Here is a 12,818-nt window from a genome sequence, read left to right as displayed (position 1 = left end):
AAATAGACGGAGCCAGAAGACCGTTGACAAAAATGCAATCTGCAATGCATCTAATAAATCTTTTGCGGAAATTGGCAAATATTCTGGTAATTTCGTTCCTCTCAAAATCCATAAGTTGGACCACTGTTCTGAAAAATTTAATTTTAGAGTAATGACTTTAAAAGAAAGCTAAAAAACCAATGACAGTTTAGAAAACAGTAAATCACCGGGTCCAGGATTTGTCCATGCGTGGGCTTTAAAGGCGGCGATATACGCAATTGCTACTCATCTGCAGTTTATTTTTAATGAATGTATTCAAAACAGTGTCTTTCCAACTATTCTAAAACATGCAGATGTCACACAATTTCACAAAAAAGGATCAACAACATAAGTGTGCAACAATCGACCAATTTCGGTCACGCCAATTTTTGACTTTTGCTTAGCTTTTTGAGAAGCTTCGCTTTTTTCAAATGATGGATCACATTAATAAAAACAATCTCTTGAATAAAGAGCAATTTGGAGTCCAAAACAAAAAATCTTCGACAGATGCAATATTCTTTTTCACTGAGACAGTAATAGAAAACCATGAAAACGGCAAAAACACTGCAGCAATTTTCTTGGACCTTGCAAAACCATTTAATTCAATTTCGCACATATTTGTTAAAAAAGCAGAGTGCTTCAACTTCTCTGTGCCTACAATTAATTTATTGAAATCCTTTCTCGAAGAAAGATCACAATGCGTCAAAATAGGCACCGAGGTCTCAGAACACATTTTCGTTAATCATGGAGTACCGCGAGGCACAGTATTAGGACCCCTAATTTCTCTTTTATACGTTAAAGATTTTTCAGAAAAAATCAAATGTGACTTTGAGCTTGTTCAATTTGCAGACGATACTAGTGTTTTATGTCGGTATGAACCAGGAGAAACAATTGTAACAAAAATTGAAAATATTTTATTGAAGATGGACTGTTACTTAAAGGAAAATAAACTCACTTTGAATGCTGATAAAACAGAACTACTTTATTTTTCTACCAGGGACGAATTAGAACCAAAAGTTACCTCCGACGGAATTTTAATAAAATCTGCTGAGAGTTGTCGTTATCTAGGAATACACCTTGACTCAAAATTGACTTTTGAAGCACATCTAAATGTAGTTATAGAAAAAATGGTGGCCGCCATTCGTACACTATATCTGGTAAGAAACCATATACCTTTGGAAGTAAGGCTGCAAGTTTTCAAATCATTAGTCCTGTCTCATTTTTCATTCAGTGGAGTTTTTTTAGAATCATTGTCTGCGAAAAACATAGAGCGTTAAATCGACAGATTAATTGGGGGCATAAAAGTGTTATATGCGTCGTAAGTTCGTTCATTGTCGTGATATTCTTCTCAAATCACATGTCCTACCAGCTGAATTAATTATTTCAAAGTTTAGTATATTGAAACTCCACACAGATTTGAATCACAGGATAGTATCGGAAACATTTAAAAAATGTGCTAACCGCCTTTAGTTAAAACAGAACAAAAGGACAAAACAGCTGATAACAAGAACGCAAAAGTATACTAAGTAGAGTAAAGATCTTTGATTTTGAAGAGCATACAAAAATGGAATAATTTACCCGTTAACGTAAAAGCGACGGAGAACAAAATTTTTCAAACAAGCTTTAACAGAGTTTTTGCAACGTCAGCATGAAATTTTTCCAATAGTTAAACAGTTAGGATCATTCGTGTCTTATTTTTATATATAGTGGAACGAACAGCTTAATGGGTAACATCAATTAATAACCAGAAGATTAATGTATAATTTTGATTATTTCAATAAATATTTCTGATTATTCTGAAGGCATGTAAACTTTAACCTTTCCGTTATAATATTAATTTACATATTTGAAAGAAAAAAAGAGATATTTTACAACAGTTGTAATATAATGAAAGACTGTTCATTAATGTACTCAAAACAAGATGTAATGTAAACATGCTATCACATGTATTTGATGTCTTCAGATATAAGTGTCCCGATAGGTTTAAAATAGATGTTTGTTATAGATACTTAACACCAAGTTTATCAATGCTAACTGGATTAAGAAACAAAATTGTTCATCTTTTACACTATAAGGGAGATACTTTTGATATAGTGCTCACAATAGAAAAGGAAACGCGATGTGTTATAGCAACTGTACCTGGAGGCAGATATGGTCGGCCATGAATAGATATACACAACCCGAATGAATACATTTAACTAAACCAATTACCCCAAGCAATAATAATACTGAAGTCAAACACAGATACTAATGACACTGATGTTCACCAGGTGAATTAAATCCGATTCATTATACGCATCATGTATGGTTGATGAATTATCAGCAGATGAAATAAGACGCGTTGACCTGGAGTTTGAACGGACTCCGTCCGTGGTAAACCAAGAGACAACAGAATTAGGTATATATGAAATAAATTTTAAATACATAGTTATAAAACTAAAGTATTCCATTACTGTCCAGAAAACACAAAAGCTAATGCAGAATAGTTTACACTACACCGTAGGTTAAAGAGACCCAATAAGTATAAACCATTAGAGAAACTAACTTTAACGCAAAATGATAAACCGGTGAGATCAAACCAGTTTCTTTTTCTTTCTTTTCAGGTCAACATATTTTTTTGCTATGTTTAACTAAGACTTTGTCATAAAAACCCAAAGTATCCGACATCAAAATGGAGACAACTGCACTAGCAAAATGGAATAAAGACAAGTTGATACAAGAAATTTTGAAACTAAGAGAAAGCAAACGAACATCACTTAATAGTAGTTTGCAACAATGTGAAATTGATGAGCTCAGGAAAGATGTAGAATTATATAAAGAAAAAGCTGCAATAATTGAACAAGAAAACAAAGAACTTCGAGCAGCTTTAGACAACGAAAAAACATTATACGATCAGTCAACGTCGGAAATCATTTACTTGAGAGCTCAAAATGACAAAATGCTGACAAAAATTATTGATGGTATCGTTGACAACGAACGTAAAGCGTCTGAGAGTGCTAGCAAAAAGTTTTTCCCCAAATTTGTACCTAGGTTTGCCAAAAATTTAGTTATTTCGGACAGCACGTTCAAATTTGTAAAACAAAGCGATATCAGTAACGAAACAGCTATACACTCCTACCCATCTGCAACCATTAATGACGTCAACAGTACCATTGATTCGTATTCAACAGGAACAAAGTCGGAAAGCCTTATATTTCACCTTGGGCATAACACTATTGATCAGGGTACTGACGGAAAAAAAGCAGCAGAGCAAATTGGTGACCTGGTTGGCAAATGTATAACAAAGTTCAAACCACACAAAGTTGCAATTTGCAAAATACCGAATGTAAAGAATGGTATGTATGGAAGAGATGTAAATAACAAAGAAATTAATGAATACAACAAGGAAGTCGATAGTATAGCCGATCAACTTAATGGTGAATTTCAGTCGTGTAAAGTAAATGTCCTGAATTACGACTTGGAAAACACAGATATAAGGCATGATGGTGTTAACCCTAATTTACATGGAATCAATAAAATAGTAGCGACTCTGAGAAACCACTTGAAAAGGATTGGTTACAATTGTTCGACAAACGATGTCTCTTTGAGACATATTCCACCAAAGCGCAAAGATCTTTTTGTACCCATGAGAGATGGATGGAATAATTTCCACAATCGTATTGAATTCTGTTACATTTGGGTGACTTTTTAGAAATCATTAAAAATGTTTTATTTGAGGTGTAGGTGGATTTTTATCTTGGTTTTAATTTTGATTAAGTTTGCTTTTTTTCTAGAAACGATTGAGTTTCTCAAAAGTCACTCAAATTTATGTAAACTTAAAAAACCTAACTACCGTCATATCGATCAGATTAAAAATTTTTTACTATGGTTCGGAATATTTAACATAAAATATCTACTTATAATCATCGTAGTTATTCTACAAAAATGTGGTGACATTGAAAGAAACCCAGGTCCATCAAATTTGGATAGAATAACAACAATTGAAAAATGCAATGGTGAGTGTGCGAGAAAATCGGAGTTCCCCAAGTTTTGGTGTATGAATTGTAGAAGCCTCAATAATAAACATGAGCAATTGTCTCGTTTTTTGAAAAATCTTAATGAAACCTCATTCCTAGTTGTTACCGAAACATGGATAAACGAAAAACTGACATTCCCGAGTTTTATTTGTGCAATAGTCATCACTTCATTCACCAACCAAGATCATCATTAACTAATGTACAGAGAGGTGGAGGGGTAGGTATTTGGGTTCCCGAACAGTTTGAAGTAAAAATGAGAAATGATTTGAACACAATCAATAGAAGTTTTTTTGAGTCAATGTGGATTGAAATTGGTAAGCCTTTAACACAAAAACTACTCATTAATGTAGCATACTGCCCCAATGTAAATCTTTCTAACTTTTTTCTGGATGAAATGACTGTAGAAATCTCAAATGTGTATTCGTATACAGATAATCTAATTTTATTAGGAGATTACAATATAAACTTGTTAGGCACAAAAGGTAGACAGTCACTTGATATTTTCACAGCAAACAATGGGCTATGTTACGTTAATGAAACGGAGGCAACATGGACAAATGGTGAAAAATATTCGTTAATTGATCACTGCTTTATCTCGAAGAACCAAATTTTTGAAGCCAGTGTTCTAGAGTCGACTCTTGGAGTTGATCACTTCACAATAGTATATCAGTCATCATTAAAAATAGATCACAGTGATAAGAAAAGGCAGTTTTTGACACGTAATACCAAGAAATATTCAAGATCAAATTTCAATCGTGACATTGCGCTGCAAGATTGGTCGCCTATGTACCAGATAAATGAGCCGAACGAAATGTTTTTAAAATTTATCGAAATTTTTGAAAATATACTGAGTTGTCATGCACCCTTGAAGTTGGTAGAAAGTAGTACCAAAAAACAACAAAAGCAATGGTTGACAAAAGAATTACGTGGTCTCATAAATGAAAAACACCGTCTCTTTAATGCGTGGAAGAAAAACCCAAAATCAGAGATTTATAACATTTACAAATCTGTACGCAATTCAGTGAATAGAAAACTGAAAAAAGCTGCAGATGATTACACAAAGAATTTTTTCCAGCAGCTACCAACTTCAAGAGAACAATGGAAATTCATCAAAAACAGGATCAATTCCAACAGCCAAATAGAAAAAATTGACAAATTAAGGGAAGATAGTCATTTTGTTGAGGATGACAGAGAGATTGCCAATGTTCTTAATAATTGTTTTGCGAGACTAGGATTATACAAAGGCAAAGACGTTGCTCCAAATTGTTCTTCCCTAACATTTGATGGACCGGAATTTAGCTTCCGACCAGTCACCAGAAAAGAATTGTATAATGTTATTGATAATCTACCTAAGCATAAATCTCCCGGACCGGGCTATATACCAGCATGGGCGCTAAAAGATAGTAAACTGTCTATTGGAACTCATTTACAATTTGTCGTCAATGAATTTATAAACAAAAACACGTTTCCTAATATTTTGAAAACAGCGCATGTTACACCTGTCTATAAGAAGGGAGACCGACTAGAACCAGAAAACTATCGACCCATATCAGTCACACCAACTCTAGCAAAAATTTTTGAGCGATTACTACTTGAACAACTAACTCACCACCTAACTCTTAATAGTCTGATTAACAAGAATCAATTCGGCTTTCAAAAGCAAAAGTCCTGTCTCGATACTATCATTTCATTAACTGAAAAGATAAACCAATGCGTTGACGAAAACGAAATTGTTGTCACACTCTTTTTAGACTTAGCAAAGGCTTTCAACTCAATATCTATAGATGTTTTTATGAACAAAATAAAAAGGTATGGAATTGGAGAAAATGCAAGAATCTTATTAAACTCTTTCCTTTGTGATAGAAAACAGTGTGTAAAAAATGGGATAGCAAAATCAGATTGGGTTGTCATAAATCACGGTGTTTCTCAGGGAACTGTCTTAGGGCCTCTAATTTTTATACTTTATGTCAACGATTTCAGTGAAGCTGTATCAACGAATTGTGATGTATTACAGTTTGCCGATGATACAGCAATTCTATGTCATGCAAAGAATGAAGCAAATTTGCAGCTAATAGCTGAAGATACATTAAACAAGACAGATCAATATATGAAACAAAACAGGTTAACTTTGAATGAGAAAAAAACGGAGTTAATGGTGTTCAGGAATGAAAAATTGCCGATCATTGAAACTGTCGATTTCAAGGGACACCGATTGGAAGCATCTGAAAAATGTAGATATTTAGGTGTAATAATTGATAGGGAACTGACATACCAAAATCAACTAAATAAGGTTATCAGTAAAATGGCTTCAGCAATCAGATCATTATATTTGGTTCGTTATCAGGTACCGCTAAAAACAAGAATAAATCTTTTTAAATCACTAGTTTTGTCTCATTTAGATTTTAGCGCAATTTTTTTTCAAAATTTACCATCTTACTCTATTGACAGAATTAACAAACAAATAAACAGGGGAATAAAAGTTTGCTTTATGAAAACCAAATACGATACTGCCAGAGATCTACTTCTGGAGACTAAAATTCTTCCAGCAGAGCTCCAAATAACACGGGTGTCTTTAAATAGGTTTTTCAATATTCTCCAACAAACAAGAAATCGCTCTAATAAACATTTCAGATTTTTAGAAAACGTGCCTATTATTGTTAACAAACGAACCCATAACCTTTTCTTAGAACAAAAATGTAAGTCAAAATGGAGTAATGGTTCAATTGTTCGTAACTTTTTTCGAAAATGGAACACACTTCCAATTACAATTAGAAAAGAAACGTCGAAGACCAAATTTAAACAAAAAGTTACAGCGGAAATGCTTAAATGACACGAAAGAGTTCCAATAGACAGAAGGGTTGCAGGATTTAAACATATTTTTTATTAAATTATTTTACGAAAACCGAACCTTAGTTTGTTATAAATTAGAAAAAAATAATGTTTGATTAATAAATTTCTAACATGTAACATTAACCAAGTTGTTAGTTTAATTTACATGTTTGCAGATTAAAAAAATAATTATAGCTAGGTAATACAATAACAATACTTGAAAAGATAAAATACAACAAACGGAAATGGCTTCAACCATACATAGATCATAACATACAAAAAAAGAAAAGAAGCTGGAGCTAAATGTGATAAACTAGGTGACTCATTCTCTAATTTTAGAGTAATCCATTCTACGGAAAATTGGTGAAAAATTGTAAGAAATAGTAGGCATGTAGAAGTTGTTAATAAACAAGATAGATATAAAGTATTAGAAGGTAAACTATCATATGAATCCACAACAATATTTAGCAACCATTTTGCGGCAGTACATAATTATAGAAGTGTAACAAGGTAAGTTTATTTATTGGATCTGTATGATTAGAGTTAAGTAAACTTGAAATCTATGAATTCGTTTATGTACTGCAACAGTATATCTCGATTTAACGATCCGGAGTAAATGAAAAAACATACTGGAAGTAAGAAAGGACAAATGAAGGATGAGCTATGTTGGCAGCAGCTTGATGAGTTGGATAATGAATACATTGCAAGCTACATTTCTAGCATTCAGGTTTATTACTTTGATACAACAAAAGAAACCACACAAAGCAAAAGGTGTTACTGAAGCATCACAAAAAAATCAACTAAACGGAGATCATTCTAATGCATTATTTAACAATGATAACAAAAAAATACATTGAACAATTTAGATTAAGGTCAAACTTAAAACGAATATTCTTGAAGAAAATAAAAATGGCATATTTTTGACAGTAAAATGATACTTTGAAAAGAAATTCCTTGCATCCAAGCTATTTTTTAAAGTTAAGCTATCATTATTGTAGAGTCTAATTTAGAAAACACAGCAAAATCAATAGAGCTTTTGAAGTATAAAAGATTTTTTGAAGATATGCTGCTGCTTAATCTGCATCGCCTTTCATTCTTTCTTGATTGAGTAAATTTCGGGTGTTCACGTGGAATGCGTTTTGCTTTCACTGTCCATTTGCATTTTGGAAAGGGAGCCTTCTCTGAGCTTTTAAGATGACCGAGTTCTCAATTGTTCTTAAAGAGACCATGACAATACAGGCAGTTACATAGAGTTCAACTGCAGCTTTCAAAAAACTGACAGGCTCAGTTGGTTGTCGATGGATTTCCAATTTATCTGTAGTGGGTCACGTAAAACTGAAAGAAACGGTAGTGAACGTTTGAAAACCATTGGACAGAATTACAAGCTCAAATTTCGGATCTGTTCTGCACTCTTATGGGAGAAGTTTGTGCGGAGTATTGCGAACGTGGGAATAATTGAACTACATCTTGTCACTGTGTTTTGAAATTTGTTTTCAGCTGCGTTGAAGCTGTTTATGTAATGTTTTGATTGGTAGCGTTTTTCAGTTGTGTAAATGCCGGGTACTCTCGCCACCAAAGGTGGTGTAGCAGAGGCAAATGAACACCTGAGACAGCTCTATGCCAGAATTGACGAACTGGAAACACAACTGCAAGCTCAGATCATTTACAGAGAACAGCTAACCAGCTTACAGAATGAAAATATTGAGCTTAAAGAAATGCTGCATCGCCTACAGTTTCAGAACCAAGAACTGGTGAATTATGTGAGGGAGAGGACCAACGAGGTTGCCAAGTTGCAAAGTGAGAACAAACAGTTGGTTGAGATAGTGTCTGATCTGGCCAATCAGAGAAAGGCTGTGGACGAATGGATTTCGTTAACAAACAGAGCAGCCCATACAGTTAATCAGTTGTCCAGTTTTAAGTCTTCAAAACAAAAAGCATCAAATAGAGCCTACAATCATGTTCAAAATCACACGGTTCAACCAACCCAATCCGAGTCTTCAGTTCAACCCGTCTCAAAAAACAAAATTGCTGAAATTCCCCCGAGAAATATTTATACGGAAGAACTTGGACAATCGGCTATGCAAGCTAATAACTCCTCGCTAGTGTATGTCGAAATGCATCAACCTAATGGTACTGAAAAACCCTAATTTTTAGACACCCTTTTTGAGAAGAGTTTTTCTCACATATCTACAGAGTTTTTACCGTTTTAATTCCCTGTCAATGTTGTTGCCTATAATTTATCACTTCCATTTGATAATAAAGCTGTTATTTGTACCAGGAGTCTTTTTGAAGCTTTTCTGAGACGCGTTAGAGTGAATTGCGGTAATGTAGTGACTTCATTTTGAAATCTAGCCTGTTTTGTTTAATGGCTATATCATTAAGGAAGAGACGAAAGGAAGCTCGAGTTAAATGAATATGCGGGGAGGGAAATATATGGGTTAGGCATAGTTTTGAACATTTGTCCAAACTTTTGGATATTGTTTTTACAACTCAATGTTCTCATCTGAAAGGAACTGTTCAGCCCTTCGATAGAGAAGGAGTCAAATAAACACAAGTCAATAAGCTTTAACGATAGAAGCATTATTTTTGAAGTGCAGCGTTAATTATTGCTCAAAATTGCGAAGGTCATGGAGTGAAAAATATAAACAACTCACAAAATGCTTCCCTCTTTTTTTCTCATCTGCGCAACCATCTAGTGCTGCCCCAGGATTCCGATTTCATTAAAATTTAGTGCCAGTGACTTCGTCACAATTATCCAACCAGACTGTCTTTGTGATCTGAAATTTCATGATCAGATCAGCTCAGAGTGCCGTCTTGCTATCTGAGACGCGAAATTTACGTTAACTCTGCACGTATTGTTAAGCAGGACTAGCTAAGTTCCCGGCCAAATCAATTGTTTCGTTGCATTTTAAAAGTTGATAGTTTTTCAATAAAAGCAGACATGAGCAACCTTGAACTCTTATTTAAATTGCTCTCAGACGAAGTTGGTAACCGTTTTTAGCCCTGTTTCATTTTTATGCAAAGTTCCCGGACCTAACGCCAAGTCAATTTCAGTACTGGGCAAGTCTAAATCCAAGTCTTATTTCATTACTGATTCAGAACCATGATCATGTCACTTTTTACACTTGGCAGTCTAAATCCAAGTCTGGGCTGAGACTTGGCAAGTCTAATCCAAGTCTGATTTTAGACTTGGCAAGTCTAATCCAAGTCTGATTTTAGACTTGGCAAGTCTAAATCCAAGTCCGATTTTAGACTTGGCAAGTATAATCCAAGTCTGATTTTAGACTTGGCAAGTCTAATCCAAGTCTGATTTTAGACTTGGCAATTGAAAAAAAACGTCAAAAATAGCCGAAAAAAACGTCAAAAATAGCCGAAAAAACGTCCAAAATAGGTCTAAAAAACGTCAAAAAAAGCCGAAAAAAACGTCAGAAATGGCCGAAAAAACGTCCAAAATAGGTCTAAAAAACGTCAAAAATAGCCGAAAAAAACGTCAGATATAACTCCCTCGAGCTCGATCATTAATAACTCTACCAAATTGATACCAATCAAGCTCGCACATATATTGTTTGTTAGAGCAGATAATAGGCTTACTCATATCAAAAAATCATCCAGATCGCATCACTCAATAAAAAGTTATTAACGATGGGCCATCGGGCATACCTCAGATTTTCGGGTGTTACAACGCCAATCTTTAACTCCATCAATTTTGGGTCAAATTAAACGGGACATAGCTCATTGAGACCGTTATTATCTAAGCTTCAAAACTATATATAGCACATTAAATTTGGATCACTGGTTGATGAGAAATTAGGTAGTGAGCACCGTGTAATTTGACCACAAAATATAGCCGAAATGCCCGTATGCCAGCCAATATGCCAACCAATATTCCACCAAAATATACCGTGGTATGCCCATGGCATGCCTGGTATGCCCATAATACATTGCTAAACTAACAGAGGGCAGGATTGGCTCTTCTGACAATCTGTACATCGGCACTGCCATATGCCCATTTTCGTCCCCATTTTGACCATTTCGTGGCAGACCATTTTGACCATTCCCACTACTATCGAGCAGGTTTCCACGACTTTGTAAAACTGGGCCCCTTGACAGCATGGGAACCGTCAGTCTTCTTCATAACTTTTCCTCGATTCGAATACCCAGACATTTCAAGATCTGAAATATATATATGTTGATTTTCGGCTAAAATTCGGCTCCAAACGGCTGAAAAATGGCTGAAAACGGCCCAAAACACCTGAAATACCCTCAATAGACCCTCCCGGGGTGCTAATATCACCCAATAATCAATTTGGTATGCCCCCAGCATCATTTTCTAGCACCCCGGGAAAGTGGCCAAAAAGTAATGCCAAAATCGTGGCACGTTGCGAAATTTTTTTGAATTCGAAAATTTCACTCAAATTTTTTTGAAAAGTTGGTTTTGACTTGGGAATCAACTTCCAAGTGTTATGCAAGTCTTGGTTAAGACTTGGCAGACTTGTAAGACTTGTATTTAGACTTGCCCAGTACTGGAAACCTAAATAAGACTTGGATTTAGACTTGCCTAGTACTGATATAGACTTGGAGTTCGGTCCGGGTTTCGTACTCCAAATTTTGTCTGATCAAGAAATTTCGTGGCTTTTTATTTTGGCAAGCAGGATAAACTAGTGAAACGCTAGATAAATATAAAGTGTAGGCGTAAAATGACGATGACAAATTAAAGAGCAATATTTTGCGTTTTGGATACTTCGCCCACTCACCCAGTGAAGGTAGACTCTCTAAGCTTTACGTATGAGAGCAAACGCTTCGCCAGTCGCTTGAGATACAGTTGTTCAAAGGTAGTCGGTTACCTTCGTAGAATCGGAGCATCAAAGAATTAATTAAGAAAAATTTTCCTGAGTCTAATTTTTCAAAGATATTAACAGAATGATGAGAAAATTTGTGGATAATTCAGTGACTCGGCATCCGGAGGAAAAATGCATAAAAATGTCTGCATACAGGCGTCAGATCTTATTCTTTTACTTTTGCACCCTTTTTAAATTTGGCAGGTCTTCGCAACAATAACTAAGAGGAAATGTATTGCAAATGCAATGTTGGGCTATGAATACCCGTAAGCAAAGCCCTCAACCGCATCCTTCCTGTGAAAAGTCAATAATTTAAACAAGTCAGATTTCGATACCTTTTCGCCAATGAGTGGAAGTGACTTGGACAAAAACAACTGAAAATGTTCCATATGTAAATCAGCATAGTGTGAAAAAAGCAAAAAGGATACGGCTCCGAAATTGCTTATAGCTGCGATAGCTGAATGGAGTTTTTATTGCTCTGGCTTTCCCTTGCGTTATGTTTTATTCCGTCATTGATTTTTGCTACAACCATATGACGTCACAATCACTTAAAATCTGCTTTTTGTTCACTGATTCAAGCAATTTTCATCGCATGAATAGTTTTTTCAGTCAAACGTGACTTAACTTACTCTCAAGGTGACCTTTCTCTTCTCCCAAATCATTTTCTAACGTCAATAGACGGAGATTTGGTTAACTCAGTATACCTTGCTCCAAATAAACGCTATTTGAGGGCATATAATCTAAACATCACATAAGTTATAACATTTCTTCTAAAAATATAACATCTCATCAATTAGAAAAAACTCTTCTTCCGTCTTATTTTTTCATTGTCTGTTTTTTGAGACTGCTTCAGGTCTGCAAAGCTATCGCTGCTATTTTCTGACTATCTGCAAAATATGTTTTATAATTGAATCATTCATAATTTTTATAATTTTTCAACAGACCAAGAGTCCATCTAATAATTTACTACTTCAAAACAGTCTTAAAAAGCAAAGAGGCAAGACAATTAAATTAAAAGATAAGTTGTGTATTTCATAAAAATAGTTTACAAAACATCATTATTCAGTTCTGATTATCAAATTGGAGAAAGGACAATACCAAACAACAAAAGTTGAGT

At 34.7% G+C, this 12,818-nt stretch overlaps 1 protein-coding gene across 1 annotated transcript; it reads left to right on the top strand.

Moving 5' to 3' along the window:
• Window positions 1-8,377: 8,377 nt before the first annotated feature.
• On the top strand, window positions 8,378-9,140 carry LOC142342336 (uncharacterized). Its single transcript, XM_075393635.1, has one exon. The coding sequence runs from the start codon at window positions 8,417-8,419 to the stop codon at window positions 9,008-9,010; it is 594 nt and encodes a 197-aa protein (XP_075249750.1). The 5' UTR covers window positions 8,378-8,416; the 3' UTR covers window positions 9,011-9,140.
• The last annotated feature ends 3,678 nt before the right edge of the window (window positions 9,141-12,818 follow it).

The sequence above is a fragment of the Convolutriloba macropyga genome, chromosome 7 (genome assembly GCF_964194025.1).
Source record: "Convolutriloba macropyga chromosome 7, txConMacr16.3, whole genome shotgun sequence".
NCBI lineage: Eukaryota > Metazoa > Xenacoelomorpha > Acoela > Convolutidae > Convolutriloba > Convolutriloba macropyga.
The sequence above is the reverse complement of the archived record's forward strand: the minus strand, read 5'-3'. Positions and strand labels throughout refer to the sequence as shown.

Bases quoted from the DNA above. Each gene is read 5' to 3' on its own strand.
- LOC142342336 (XM_075393635.1), top strand. From the start codon at position 8,417: ATGCCGGGTACTCTCGCCACCAAAGGTGGTGTAGCAGAGGCAAATGAA.